Source organism: Mugil cephalus, chromosome 10 (assembly GCF_022458985.1).
Source record: "Mugil cephalus isolate CIBA_MC_2020 chromosome 10, CIBA_Mcephalus_1.1, whole genome shotgun sequence".
NCBI classification, from domain to species: domain Eukaryota; kingdom Metazoa; phylum Chordata; class Actinopteri; order Mugiliformes; family Mugilidae; genus Mugil; species Mugil cephalus.
In genome coordinates, this window is record NC_061779.1 from 24,904,171 (window position 1) to 24,917,621 (window position 13,451).

Genomic DNA, 13,451 nt, shown 5'->3' on the forward strand with positions numbered 1-13,451 from the left:
GGTGCTACGTCTCTCTAGGAGCATTGCTGTTATTTAACTGTATTTTTAAAGTTATTCATTATTTATTCTGAATGCATGTCTGTGTTAATATTTCTGTTGTCCTTTTTAACCTAGCTCCAAATAGATGCTCACTGCAAATTACGTCGCATATCTTATCTGCAATGACATCAAAGGCGTTCTGATTTCTGGAAGGGATAACTTGAAAACACGATGCTAGCTCTGACTTCAGCTTTCAAGGCAGAAGAGAAAAAAAACAGTAAGAACACACAGCATCAGTGATTCAATAACATATTTTAATTTTTCAGTGTTTTAGTATAAAAATCCCACCAGCACGTCTATCGGCTGGTTTCCGCTCCCGTTGGCTATAACTGTGGTTTTTCCCAGAGAATCAGCTAAAGTACCAAATCTATTTACACACAACATCCACATCCAGAGGGCCAAGAAAACAGGAAGTCTACCCATTGCTACCCTGTCAAAATTAAACAACAGACGCTATCACCTCTCAGATTTAATGCTATCAATCCAAAAAATAAAAAAAGACGACTCACAAAACAGAAGAGGAGGGGCCTCTACACGTGGCTCCTAGTGTGCCCGTAGTTTTTTCTTTTTCTTACAATACTCTCTCTATAAAGTAATGCATATACATTTTCTGCTTTACAATAAATTAGTACAGGCACATTCTCTTCTCTCCTACAGCTGGCTGTAGTCAAGTTCAGGTGGAGAAGAGGATTCTGTGACATTTTACAGAAGACTCAAACTCATCACAGCACACAAACAGAAAAAGGCCAAAAATCTTGGAGAAAAAGAAAAACCCAAAACACATTAGTGGGAAACCTGTGGGCAGCAGATTTTTTGGTTTTGGTGTGAATGATGCACTTCAGGCATTTTAAACTTTGAGCGATTCTATATAGATTTTATATAAATATGTACAACAACAAAAAAGTAGTCCAGTAAAATCATTCAGGTAAAAAATGCACACACACACAAAAAAAACGTAATGCCAAAGACGAGAGAACTTGAAGTTTGAGAACTCAATAACTTACAAAAACCGTACAAAAAAAGCTGAAAAAAAAGTTCAATACAGTATGCATGTTTGTTTTTTTTTCTCTGTAGAGATAGCACCAGCAGAACGACGTGGATCATTATCTGTGTATAAATATCAGAACGTCGTTTACCAAAACAGACTGAGGGAGTGAATAAATTAGTGTCAGGCCTTGTACAGGATATTTACAGGAGCTGCTGCTGTCACACACACACACTGATGGACAATTTCATGGCAGTGGGATTGTTGCAGCAGTCTTGCAGCACATATAAGGAGGTCAGAGGTCAAACTCTGACACATTCAACAGCTTTAGACCTGCGATTTTTCAGTCCTCACAGCCTAGGATTTTTTTTTTCGTTCAACTCATTTCACCCGCTGACCGAGTCGTTTTCGTTGCATAGCTCTTTGACAAAACAAGGTGACCATCACAAGCTACAGTATTTCACACGGGTGGGACTGATGTGTTAGGAGACGTGGACACGATCTGGTTCCAGTTCACAGGAAACGGTAAACATGACAAGTGTGTCTACGTGTGTTGTGCGTACGAGGCAGAAACAGACAGTTTCTGCAGTGACTGAAAACCAAAAGCTGAAAGGATAAAGAGGAGAGATGAATGATGGGAAGATTTATGAGGTGGAGGGAAGATGGGATGTAGGGGCTTCAGTCCGTGACGCTGGTGCTCGGCATGAGCTCTCTGCTAACTCGGCTTAGGTGGTTCATGGCTCGGTCAAAGGCGAGCTGCACAGTTTTGCGGAGGGAGGAGGAGTGGCCCTCCATCAGCTTAATTCTGTCGAGCGTCTTGTTGATTCCAAAGGGAGTCATCTTGGATCTAGGAAGCCATTGCCTGGTGAAAGAAAATATGGTTTCTGAAAATGCTCCAGTGATATTTGCCAATAAGAATAAGGTGGAGTTTTAGGGAGTTGTCACCCAAGAGCCCAGAGCTAAGATGGCCTTGTATCATAGTGGCTGTTTAGATGATGAATTTTATAAACTGTAAATTGTGCAAAGACACCAGTCATAGCAGGATAAAAATATGGAGCTGAAAGTAGAGATGTCACGATTACTCAATTTCACAATTATTCACGGTATTAAGCGCTACGATTAACTGATCGTAACGTTTCCTGAATACCGTCAGAAAATATTAAGCCGGAACCATAGTTAAGGGCAACTCAAACGGAACGAAAACAAAGTTACGCAACACCCATGTGTTGCCGCGCCCGCGTGTGTTGCTCTGTTTTGGTCCCAGCAAGTTGCAGGTGAGAGACAAGTTGCGTGTGGGACAACTACCCGACTTTGTTTGCCAAAAATAAAGGTAAATACTCAGTAACATTAAAATACATCAACATTTTTCTAAAGTTGCATTGAATTAGTAGGAAATTAAAACGACGCAGGGTCGCCATTCAGTGCAGCGTGAGGTCGATCGCCTTTTTTTATTTATTTATTTTTGTCGTTGGACAGTCTCAGTGTCTGTGTCTGTGCAGTGACGTGTAGAAGAAAACGCTTTCTCCCATCTGTGCATAAACCTTGGCCTTGTACTTCCAGCTCGATCCAGTGCTTGTTCACTTGTGCTTCTAGTCTGTTTCATGTTTTACTAATTTGTTTATGTCATTGTAATTTAAACATAAATAAATTAACCAAAAAAATAAGTTTTATATGTGGCCACACAGAATTAGACAAATGATTAAAGCGATTAAAACTAAACTTAAACATCTGGTATCGATGACAATTGATGGCTTAAATCATTTAAACAATTTTCCTGGGGGATTAATGATTGGTCCTATATAAATAGATACTTAAATATACAAATACAAATACTGGGTCATTTAATTAGTAATATAATTATAATTTGGCATCAAAAGATAGAAATAAAGGAAACTTTAAGATCTTCAAGGAGTGTTCATGTAATTTTACATACGAATAGATATGTGAAATCAATAATAATAATAATAATCGTGATTATCGTAATATCATGATAAATTCTCTGACAATAATCGTACTAAGGAAAACTAATCGGATTCGTATTTGTGGAGTAAGTGTGCACTAGGGCTGTCTTCATATCAGATTTCCACCTCACGATTATTGTGGACAAAAAATGTCACAATAACGATATTATCACGATGTCAACAAAAATGTAAATAATAACGGCATTGTATTTTTGTCTTTATATCATCTCCATTTTGACTCTGGTGTCAGCTTATCTAATGCTGAAGGGAGGTGGTGAGTGCCTCACCAGCTGCGCCTGTTGTCGAAGAAGTGGACGAGGAAGAGTTTCTCTGCGGACCTGAACTGCATCCGCTCTCCGGCTCTGAGGACGTCCAGCGGCGGCGGGGGAAGCCCCACTCCGTTGTGCCAACACTCCCTCCTCTGAACTCTGGGGTCCATGATCTGTAAAGACCAAAAATCACAGAGAGGGGACGACAGGAATTGAGGAAGCCTTCTCAAAGTAATAAGTCTTGAGTACATCCTAGTGGCTTTGGCCACAAAGAAGAAACCTGCATTCAGAGATGTGAGCATGCAAGTCAGAGTCAAGCCCAAAGCGACCTGAGCGAAGCAGCCCCACTGTGCACACACACACCAATCAGTCCACGACCAGCCAGCTGGAAGCTCCCACACGGCTATGAGCACAAATGACAAGCACGAACAAAGGCAAACTAAGGCAGAACTAAGGCAGCGGGACAGACGGGTAATGACATACAGAGGGGACTAACACTCACTCACCAGGGCAGGGAAGGAGGGATATCCACTACATTTAGCCCATACTAGTTTAAGAGGCTCCAGAACAAATGGAGAAGCAGCAGTGGGCTTCCACACTTCTACAGGAACAACGACAAGCAAGTTATGAAGGATTCACTGCAACAGAGAACACAACCAGTCTGAACACACAGCCACACTCGCTGGAAAGGAGGTGAGCATACACACCCAACCAGTCTGACCACAGAGCCAAGCACACAAGACACACACGCACACACCAAACTTCAGCTCATGAATATAGTATTATTAAATTAGGGTCTTAAGGACCAGGATCAGTATTTGTAAGGACAGAATTTAATATCTGATTGGATTGGCCTTGTTTTATATGTACAGTAAGTGTTAACTTATACGCAAACAGTCACAGGAAATATTATCACAGGAAATTTCTGCTAGTTTTGTTTTTATGAACTCTAGGGAGAATAGCTTTTCTACTAGTAACGCTTAATGAATCTAAATAAATATCCAATAAACTCAACCAGTCTAAGTACTGAGCCACACACACAGACGCTGAGCAAACACACATGGGAGGTCATCTGACATTTTTAATCCTTGCTGTTACAATATCTTTACGTCTGTAAGACACAATGTGAATCAGCTGAAATACAAAGTAGCTGACTGGATATTGTTTGTGGCCTTGGTTTGAGTCTATAATTTAGTGAGATCCTAACGGCTTCTACTTCCCTTTTGCCTCGTCCAACACAGGTTTCCTGTTCCTGTTTTCTTCTCTCATTTACCACTTCCGTTGCAGCTTAAACCTGTAGTTGGAAGTTTGAGCTGATTCCATCAAAAGACTTCAGGGCCCCTGAACCTCAGTCTGAGAGCCCATTCGTTAAACTTCACTGCGTCAAGTTGTAAATTCCCATTCAATACTTCAACATCAGAAACCTTAACATTAAAAAAAAAAAAAACTCATTCAACTTTGATGCTCTCTGTTTTGCTGGTGTACACGGTAGAAAAGAGTAGAAAAGAAAGGATGTAACGTGAGCAACAAACTAATAAAACAACAATACATGCAACAGTATTAGTGTACTGAGAGACAAGGACTTTTTAATAAGTAAATGTCTTCAGAAGACAGAGGTTAGTGTTGAAAAGCAAAGCCTGCCATGCTGTTTCATGCAAACCCATCAGATGACACTGGTTGCTGAATAGGTGAACAGACGCAGTTAAGTTCACCTGAAGAGACCTTGGCACCTTTGGGGAACTCTCCGTTCTCAATGCAGGTCATCAGAGTGCTTTTGTCGTCCACGGTGCTTCGCCGGGCCGCCACTGGACGGCCTTTACTGCTTTTAGACACAATGACGGGGCTGAAAGAGAAAAAGAAAGTGGATAAGTAAAATGCTGAACAGAATTCGATCAATCAGGCGTAACAAGTGTCGTTAAGACCACCGTGGTAGGTTTATTTGCTTTAAAAATAACCCTCATAATAACCTTATTGTATTACAGTCAGATAATTGTCCTTCAGTTATTTCATAAGAAATGTTATTAAACCTAATACCTTGGTTGGTAGCCGTCATGATTTGTGCAATAGCATTGAAAGTGAGCACACATTATAATAACATGGTCCTGTACTTAATTTTTCCAGGTTCTAAGACCAAGCAGTGAAGAGAAATGATCAGTTCTCAATGAATAAATGGCTGAGTTTGAAAGATCTTCATCAGATTTTTACATTTTTATCAGGTCTTGCTTGATCACACAACGACATTAATCCACATGTGAGGAACAGGAGCTATAACCCTGAGAGCTCCGCCTGAAAGTTGATGGGAAGTGAAATATCTCTAAATGAATCAACACTGAATCAAAACAAACCAAACTGGGACCTTGTCAATTGGAACTGAATCATTTCAGGAAATCAGTAGCGATACTACGATATAACTCTGTCTTTGCTGCAGTAAAGCTTTATTCTATGAATGTTTTAGTGATAAAGATCTGAATGTGTGACTTGATATACATAAAAGATGTTTTGGAGCGCCTCAGTCAACTAAAGCCATATGAACAATTTTCTATACAGTGATGTTTCCACAACAGGAAAACTACGGTTTCTTATCACTTGATGTGAGATTCGACCTGAAAGTGAAAGTGTCTCATTACAAACTGCAAACTTCCGTTATCAGTGAGCAACATATTTCCTCCTTTACTCACGTTGTGTCACAAAGGATGCTTCCACTGGAGGAGATGCTCGACTCAGAGGCACAGCGGCGGCGAGGCTCTAGCTGGCGGGGAGATGCTGAGACTGCCTCCTCCTCTACCACAAAACCATTTGCTATTCCTGAGGATAAAAAAAAAAACACAAGAAATTGTTCACAATACAATAAAAAATACAACTGTACAATAACATGATTTAATTGGAAAAATGTAAGTGCTTTAAAAGTATTTTGTTGGAACTGAAACATGATAACCAATCGGAAAGGTTACCTGTGTCAAGACGTTTGATTGGTGACTCCTCGTCGTCTTCACCGTCAGCGCTGGTGCTGCGGGTTCTTTTCTTCGGTAGGAGGAGCGTCTCTAGTCGTGGAATCACCACTGACAGGAAGGTTTTGGCGCCCAGGGGCGGAGGCAATACAGCGGACGCCTCGTGACTCTTGGGTGGCTTCTGTGGGCTGGCACTCTTGGACTTGCGGAAGAGTATGTTGGTCCGTCGGTTGCAGGTGCCAGATGCTTCCGTGTGGAGGTCACCGTTGGGGAGCTGTGGGTCTGGGATGTGCCCGTTGGGGGTCTCCAGGGGCACTGAGGTAGATCTGTTGGTGTCGTCATCAAGCTCCATGGGAGTCTGGTCCAATAAGGGTGCCATAACCTTCAGAGAGGGTGGCTCTGTGTTGCTGGGTGAGGTGTCGAGCTGAGACGGTGAGGTTAACAGCTCTAATGTTGGTGGGGGTAAAGACTTGTCCTCCTTGGGCATGCCAGGGCTCGCTGGGGCTTCAGGTAGTGGTTTCTCTTCTGACTCTGTTGGTGTCCTGTCAGAATCTGGGGCGGAGTGTGGAGGTGGTAGGGACTTCTTCAGGCTTATCTCACTGCGGACTTCCATGATGATCTTCTTGAGGAGTTTGAGCCTCTTGCTGCGGGACGGGCTGTGCTTCATGGCCATACTTAGGTCCAGCTTCTCCAGGAGCTCCTTCAGCTGATCTTCCAGAGGGGTACGCTGGCGGTAGGCAGGGCTCAGCAAGCGATCCACTGACAAAGACACAGTCACATGACATCAATTCATCTGTGTTTCACCTCAGCACTTCCATTTCACCTAAACATGCTTTCGGCAATGACTGCATCATGACAGTGACGTGTTAAATGGTTTGAACTGTTGCTTAAATACTAGCGATGCACCGATCCGCCTTTTTCACCACCGATACCGATACGTGAGGTTTAGTAACGGCCAATACCGATCCGATACCGATACAGAAAAACAGCGCGGAATTATGGTAACAAACAGTAAGTTTCATTGTGTGGAAAAGACTGGGATCATTCTTTTGTGCAAGGCAACATCAGACATGACTTAAACATTTCTTTCCTATTTTTTAAAAAACTAATAAACACATATAAATGTCCTGAATTACTTTTTCATTGAATAATTGTGCACCAGTGAAACAATTTTAACCATAAAAATATAGCAAGTGTAACAGGTTCAGTCAGTGCAATTAGGGATTCAAAATCCAATGTAAAACAAAATAAATAATAAATCAAGGAGCTGATATTGAGAAAAAACCATATCTTCACTAGATTGGTTGGTATACTTTCAAAATAAATAGCAATCAGCTCTTAATATAGTTTAGTGCAAATGAGAATTAAACATCCATTATCGATATGGATCAGCTCATTGTCACCAATACCCGATCTAGAATTTTCTTCGGTATCGGTGCATCCCTATTAAATACCCCATTTAACATTTCAAGTCACTGTCTACGTTTATAGGAGTAACTCTTCAAACTGCTTCAAACAACATTTTGTACATAAATGACTAATGACTATCTAAAATTTCCTTCATAGATTTATTGCTTCTTTAAGATCACTTACCATCCTCCCAGGAGAAGGGGGGAGTTGCCTCCTGCTTTGGGGGTTCAGGTAAAAGTAACCCGCTTGGGAAGTCAAAGCCAATTCTATCGACTTCTCTGCAGGCCCTGCGGAGGATGGCTCCTCCATGGTCCTGCATCCGTTGACCCGCCCTGTAGAAAAATGTGTCCTTGGCATTGTATTTCAAACAGTTAGCAATTATGAGGTTGAAGTCAGCTTCGAACTCCTCTAGGCTCCTGTAGTGGTGAGCATCGATGCGTTTCCTCATGGTGGAGAAGTCCATGGGGTCCTTGATATGGTCCAAGTAATCAGGGACCTGAAAGGGATCGGAGACACATCAGAGCCTGCATACTGTGAAGAGTTAATGACATCATGATTTTTAGAAAACTTGCCAACAGTAGATTGTTGTTGTTACAGATTCCAAAAATGTAAAACACAGTTATTAATAGTTTCTGTCGTGTGGTTTAGGGTGTATTCAATAATGGCTTCACTCCTGCAAATTTTTACTTGTCACAAGATCTCGCAAGTGGTGACAGACTAATAATAAATAAATAATTGTGATAACAGTCCTGTGACAGGAATAGGAGGAGTTCCTAATGGTTGTGGTATTGTGAAATTTGATAGCTGTCCGAATTGAAAAAAAAAAGGACATTTTCTCTGGAACTAATTGTTCTGGCTTTGAACAAACAGATAAATGGTTGCAGACCTCTTTGACGTTGACAGGCTGAGCGAAGATACTGTACTGGTCCTTCTCTTGTAGCTGACTGAGCACAGCTCTCAGGAGAATGTTGAAGGGGGTCAGCTGGACCTCCAGCACCGACTGCTGTAGTTTCATCTGATGGTAGAAGACAATCCAATAAATTCAATACATGTAATCAGCATTAGGCCCCATCAGAAATAAATCAGTATGATAAAAAAAAGTAAATATTACAAATCAATAACAAACAGTCATATTAACCTGTGGGGTTTTGCTGAAGTAATGTTAGGCCCTTTGTTAGGCTGAAGCCAACATTTGAAATGTGGCAACAAAACGTGAACCTTTTCTGCAAAACTACAGCCTTTTCCTCAATGTTGCAAACAATACCTTATATCAATAAAATGTAGTGATATTGATGTATGTGTGACAAAAAGCAATTCATTTTTTTTATCCATTAAAAAATAAACTTGGCTGGCAGATATTTTTGAACTAGCATTTCCCCTGGCACTTGATGCAAAGGGGCATTTATTGTATTTTTGGCAAGTGGAAATTATGACTAAATTTATATGCGCGACTCATATGAATTGTTTCCAGAAATAAACCCACTGTCATAATAAACTATTTCCATCAACAAGTACAGTGAACTATCAAACCTGTCCCGAGTGGATGGATGAATGGACTGATGGAAGTGGATTCACTTTTTCAGAAAACTGCATCTGTGTCTAAATATTTAGTGACTAAATTAAGTAAAACCATATCCAGTATAGTCACAGAACTTTTGTGTGAAGTATCAAATTACGCTTTAAGGTACAGAAGTAGAAAATGTTTAAAGGACTCAAACCTCCTCTCTCTTCATTTTCTCTCTCTTCCTGATGAGTTCCAGCAGCAGACGGGCTCGTTCAAGGTCGTGGCGGAGACGGTGCCACTCTTTTAGCTGCTCTTTCAGTGCCTGGTTCGTCTCGATGCGGTCCTGCAGTAACAAAAGCTTGTTCTCAGTAACAAGAACTGCATCAAACAATAATGCTTCGCTCTCTAAAGCAGGAATGTGTCAGCAGGACTGACCGTGTGCTTGGTTTTAGGTGGCTGGGGGTTGGCCTGTAGCCGGCGGATCAGCGGTACATTGTTCCTCGACTGTCTTTTAAGCACCCAGTAACTCAGCACTCGCTCAATGAAGGGGCGCTTTCTCTGAACTGACACCTGGTTCAGGATGGTATCAAAACTGACCCATAAAGAAAAAAAAGGAGGTTAAACGTTGAAAACAAAACATTCCATTATTGAATATTTAACAAAGTGACATAGGAAAAGTTTTCTTTTTCTCTAGAAAAAAACTGAGCTCACCTTGAAGAGGTGATACTAGGACCAGAGGTGGTAGGGATCTCGGGTTCTCGTTCTGTTTCAGACTCTCCTCTCTTACTCTTTTTCTTCTGCCACCCCTTGGCCCGGGCCTTCCCCCTCTTGTCCGACCTCTTGTGACAGACTCCATTTTTCGGGTGCGGCTCCTCGTAGATGTTGAGTGGCCGTCGATCACAGCCTTCAGGGGTGTGGCTGCAGCAGTAAGCTGTCTTTTTCACAGAGAAGGTAGCAGCGCCGGATGAAGTCACCTCTTTGACAGGCTCCATCTTCATGTAGAGGCCGGCCTTCTGAGCGCAGCTGACATGGAAGGCAGTATAACAGTTGATCTTGTCACACTGGATACACGCTCCAGCACCTTTCTCCTTACACAAGTAGCAGGTCAGCTTCCAGCGAGCAGGGGGGATGTTGCGGACACCGTCGATTGGCTCAATGAAAACTGTGTCGGAAAAGCCAACTTCAGGCACCCACAGAGCGCATGCTACATGGCCCCAGCGGTCGTCGTCCGTCTTCTTCAGGGCCCCACCTCGGTTAGGGCAGAAAACACACTCAGCTGGCCGCGATGGACACTGCAGGCAGTGACGGCACAACCACTGGCCCTCAGGAATGTATGGCACACCATAGCACTCCTGATGCACTGCGATATTACAGGAGTCACAGAACAAGATGACGTTACTATCTGCTCCATCTCCATCCATGCAGATGCAGCAGACAGCATCTTCGTCTACCAGCGACTGCAGGTCACTCTGACCCTGCGTAGCTAAGTAGGATTCCTTCTCAAAGCGGTCCATTAGGAACTCAAACAAGTTGTGAGAAACCTGGCTGATGCCCTCACTCTTTCTTTTTTCATTAATGAGCTCCAGCCATGCATAGTCTTCCTCGTCCATGTCATATTCCACCTCCTCATCCAGCTCCTCAGCTGTCCTCTCGGTGTATTTGTAATAAGCTGCTGGCCTCCTCGGTACCACTGGCAGATTATATTCAACCGTCCTAACCTTTGGCTCCAACAAGCTACTAGAGCTGCTGTGTGAGGCACTGCTGCTTTGCGAGGCAGTGAGAGCCGCGTTCTTCTTCTGGTTATTTTTGAGGCGAACAGAGCGTACCAAGACCTGCTGGGGCTTTTCGTTGTTTTCCTTGTTGCTGTTACACTCCATAATCTCCTGAGCCGTGGGGTCATCATCAGAAATGATGTCCAGCTTGTCATAGATGCTGAGCCGGTGCACTCGGCCATCCACCTCCAGCTCCACCATTCGCTGAGCCTGTGCGTACGTCAGTGTCTCACGGTTGGGTGATGGCTTGATGGGAGAAGACTCCCTCTTTAGCACTGTTGTGCGGTGATTTCGGCTTTTCTTCTTCATGTTGAAGCTGTGAAGGCCCTGAAACCCAAACAAATGAAACAAACTGTGTCATAGACTCACTGATGGGATAACAATTGCTGGACAAGTGCAGGTCTTCATGTCATTATCTTGCACTATGAAGCAACAAGTAGCAAATAAAGAAGAGTGGTAAGTGTTGGATCAACCATAACATTAACTGAATAAATGATTAACAGCGTTAACTCCCAATCCTGTCTTGCATGAACTGTGTTGGACAGTTAATGTGTTTACACAAACATTTAACTGCCTACTCCAGTCTCGGAAATAAAGTTTGCATCTTTTCTTTTGTATTACTTTTTATAAGTGTTGATGGTTTGTATAAACTACTTTAAACCTTATAAATGACATCTAAAGGGTAAAATACATCATATCAAACACCTCTACCAAAAGGTAACCACCAAGAGTGCTGGGGAACTGAGTATGCTACAGGAATTATGCATCTTTCATTGCCTAATTCCAAAGAAAGATGAATCAAAACAATACCAATATTGTGCAGTAAAGTATGGCGTCGAATTTCAAAGGTTGCTTCATGTCTTTGTCAGTTTTTAGGTTATGATATTGACTTTAATGAAATTCTTTGTGCATGGAGCAGGTAGTTGAATAATAACTATAGTCTTTAGTTTTAGTTTGGGGACTATAAACATGTCTACCATGTCAATACAAAATACCAATCTGCTTTATGTGCCTCTATACTTCTGTTTGTTTTTACACTGTATTCTATACGAGGTCTGCAAGTACTTAAATTTAATGTAAACTAATGGTCATTTTTTTCTCCTTATATGAACAGTAATTGTAATAATTAGAACTGCATTTAAAAAAAAAACGTTATCTGCTAGACTCATAGTCCTTGCCAGGTTTTCTGCTGGCTAAAGCCTCTTAACATTTCGACCTTGAGTGTATGTATCTATATCATGCTACATGTGCTGTAACTTAGTGAAAGCAACATTCAAATTCGAGGCTCCAGAGGTGTGGGATTGTGTACCTTTAATTTGTGAGCGCAACGCGTCTTCAGTTGGCTGCTAAATAGTACAGGGGGCGGAAACATAACGCTCACTGGTTGAATAAATGAAAGAAATGCACTGAGAGCAGTGTGTGCTTCCACGCCGACTGCAGAGAGTATCTGTAAGCTGCTCTCGCTGAGAGCTAGTTGTTGATGAATAACATCGGCTAACAGTTGTAGCAGCTTCAGCTGGTTATATGCCTGCCTGTGCGTTAAACAGCTAGCCGCGGATAACCTTTGACGTACGAATTACAACTTTCAACTGTCTGATCACCCAAACCTGCTTCTTAGAAGCCAACAAAACACAGGCCAACACTGGTCTGTTGCAAGCCAAGACAACTCGGTGGTGCCCCCCGTAAACGGGCAGCGGTCTCTCCGGTCGCTAGTTGTATGCATTAGGACACTCCGTCCACAAACCAGGCTAACGTTAGCCCGCTAGCACTACACTAAACGAAGGGGGAGGAAATATGGCGACCAATACAACAAGAAACTACCTCAACTGAAAAAGTTGCCGTTTTCTCACAGCGATATGAATCGTTTTTGAGTTTTGACATGCCCGGGTGGCAGGCGACACATATTATAAGCGTATTGAAACAGCGAGGGAAAACTTACCTCGGTATTTTCACGATTTCAGCTTATAAAAACAGCAGCAATGGCGGTGCGGCCTACGGAGCGGAGCGGCAGTTAAATCCACATTCAGTCCGCTCGCCCAACAGCGGCCGCAGCTCGCGCTGAACCGAGTGAAACCTGAAAGTAACCGACGGGTATCCAGGGCGACGGAGCCGGTTTTGAGTGTTATACTCGGATATCAGGATAAACACTGACCGTTGGGACTGAGGGAAAGCAGTGCGAAGTGGCAGAGCTCAGCGGCTGCCCGAGCTTCTCTACCCCCACAACAATGCGGCTGTGAGTCGGTGCGCCGTGACGTCAGCACGTATGCGTACATACCAGGAAGTTGCTTCGGTTTGTTTTTTTTCTGAGGGGTGATAGAGTGTGAGTTAAATATGAATGGGGTCGACCCCATACTCTATGCTAGATACACTGGACATGGGTGATCCCTTCACCCCATCCGCTGACATTTCACACACATGGTACATAGTAATCGTAATGTGGGCACACATCAGTCTGGACAATGATTTCTCTAAAAAAAAAAAAAAATAAATAATGTATTCATGGTCAGAACAACTTGCTACAGGTATTTCTAAGAAAAAAACATCATTAAAACAGCAAGAAAAA

The 13,451-nt window shown here is 42.6% G+C and overlaps 1 protein-coding gene across 2 annotated transcripts; it reads right to left on the reverse strand.

The window, feature by feature from the left end:
* Positions 1–272: 272 nt before the first annotated feature.
* On the reverse strand, positions 273–13,126 carry LOC125014888 (bromodomain-containing protein 1-like). Of its 2 annotated transcripts, XM_047596416.1 has the most exons (12): positions 12,828–13,126; positions 9,828–11,215; positions 9,552–9,708; positions 9,331–9,459; positions 8,499–8,627; positions 7,796–8,108; positions 6,206–6,961; positions 5,933–6,059; positions 4,967–5,097; positions 3,761–3,855; positions 3,273–3,427; positions 273–1,886 (listed from the first exon to the last, which is right to left on the reverse strand). In XM_047596416.1, the coding sequence occupies exons 2-12, from the start codon at positions 11,195–11,197 to the stop codon at positions 1,703–1,705; spliced, it is 3,546 nt and encodes a 1,181-aa protein (XP_047452372.1). In that variant the 5' UTR covers positions 11,198–11,215; positions 12,828–13,126; the 3' UTR covers positions 273–1,702. The 2 variants fall into 2 exon arrangements, with proteins under 2 accessions (XP_047452372.1, XP_047452373.1); XM_047596417.1 differs by lacking the exon at positions 3,761–3,855 and having other exon boundaries at positions 1,729–1,886.
* Between the last annotated feature and the right edge of the window lie 325 nt (positions 13,127–13,451).

What these genes read in the sequence shown, in the direction of transcription:
- LOC125014888 (XM_047596416.1), bottom strand. Translation starts at nt 11,197, where the DNA reads ATGAAGAAGAAAAGCCGAAATCACCGCACAACAGTGCTAAAGAGGGAG. An exon ending in AGAAAATGAAGAGAGAGGAG is followed by an intron (nt 8,628 to 9,330) that starts GTTTGAGTCCTT and finishes TTCTACCATCAG; the next exon opens with ATGAAACTACAGCAGTCGGT. An exon ending in AGCATCCTTTGTGACACAAC is followed by an intron (nt 5,098 to 5,932) that starts GTGAGTAAAGGA and finishes TTTCTCTTTCAG; the next exon opens with CCCCGTCATTGTGTCTAAAA.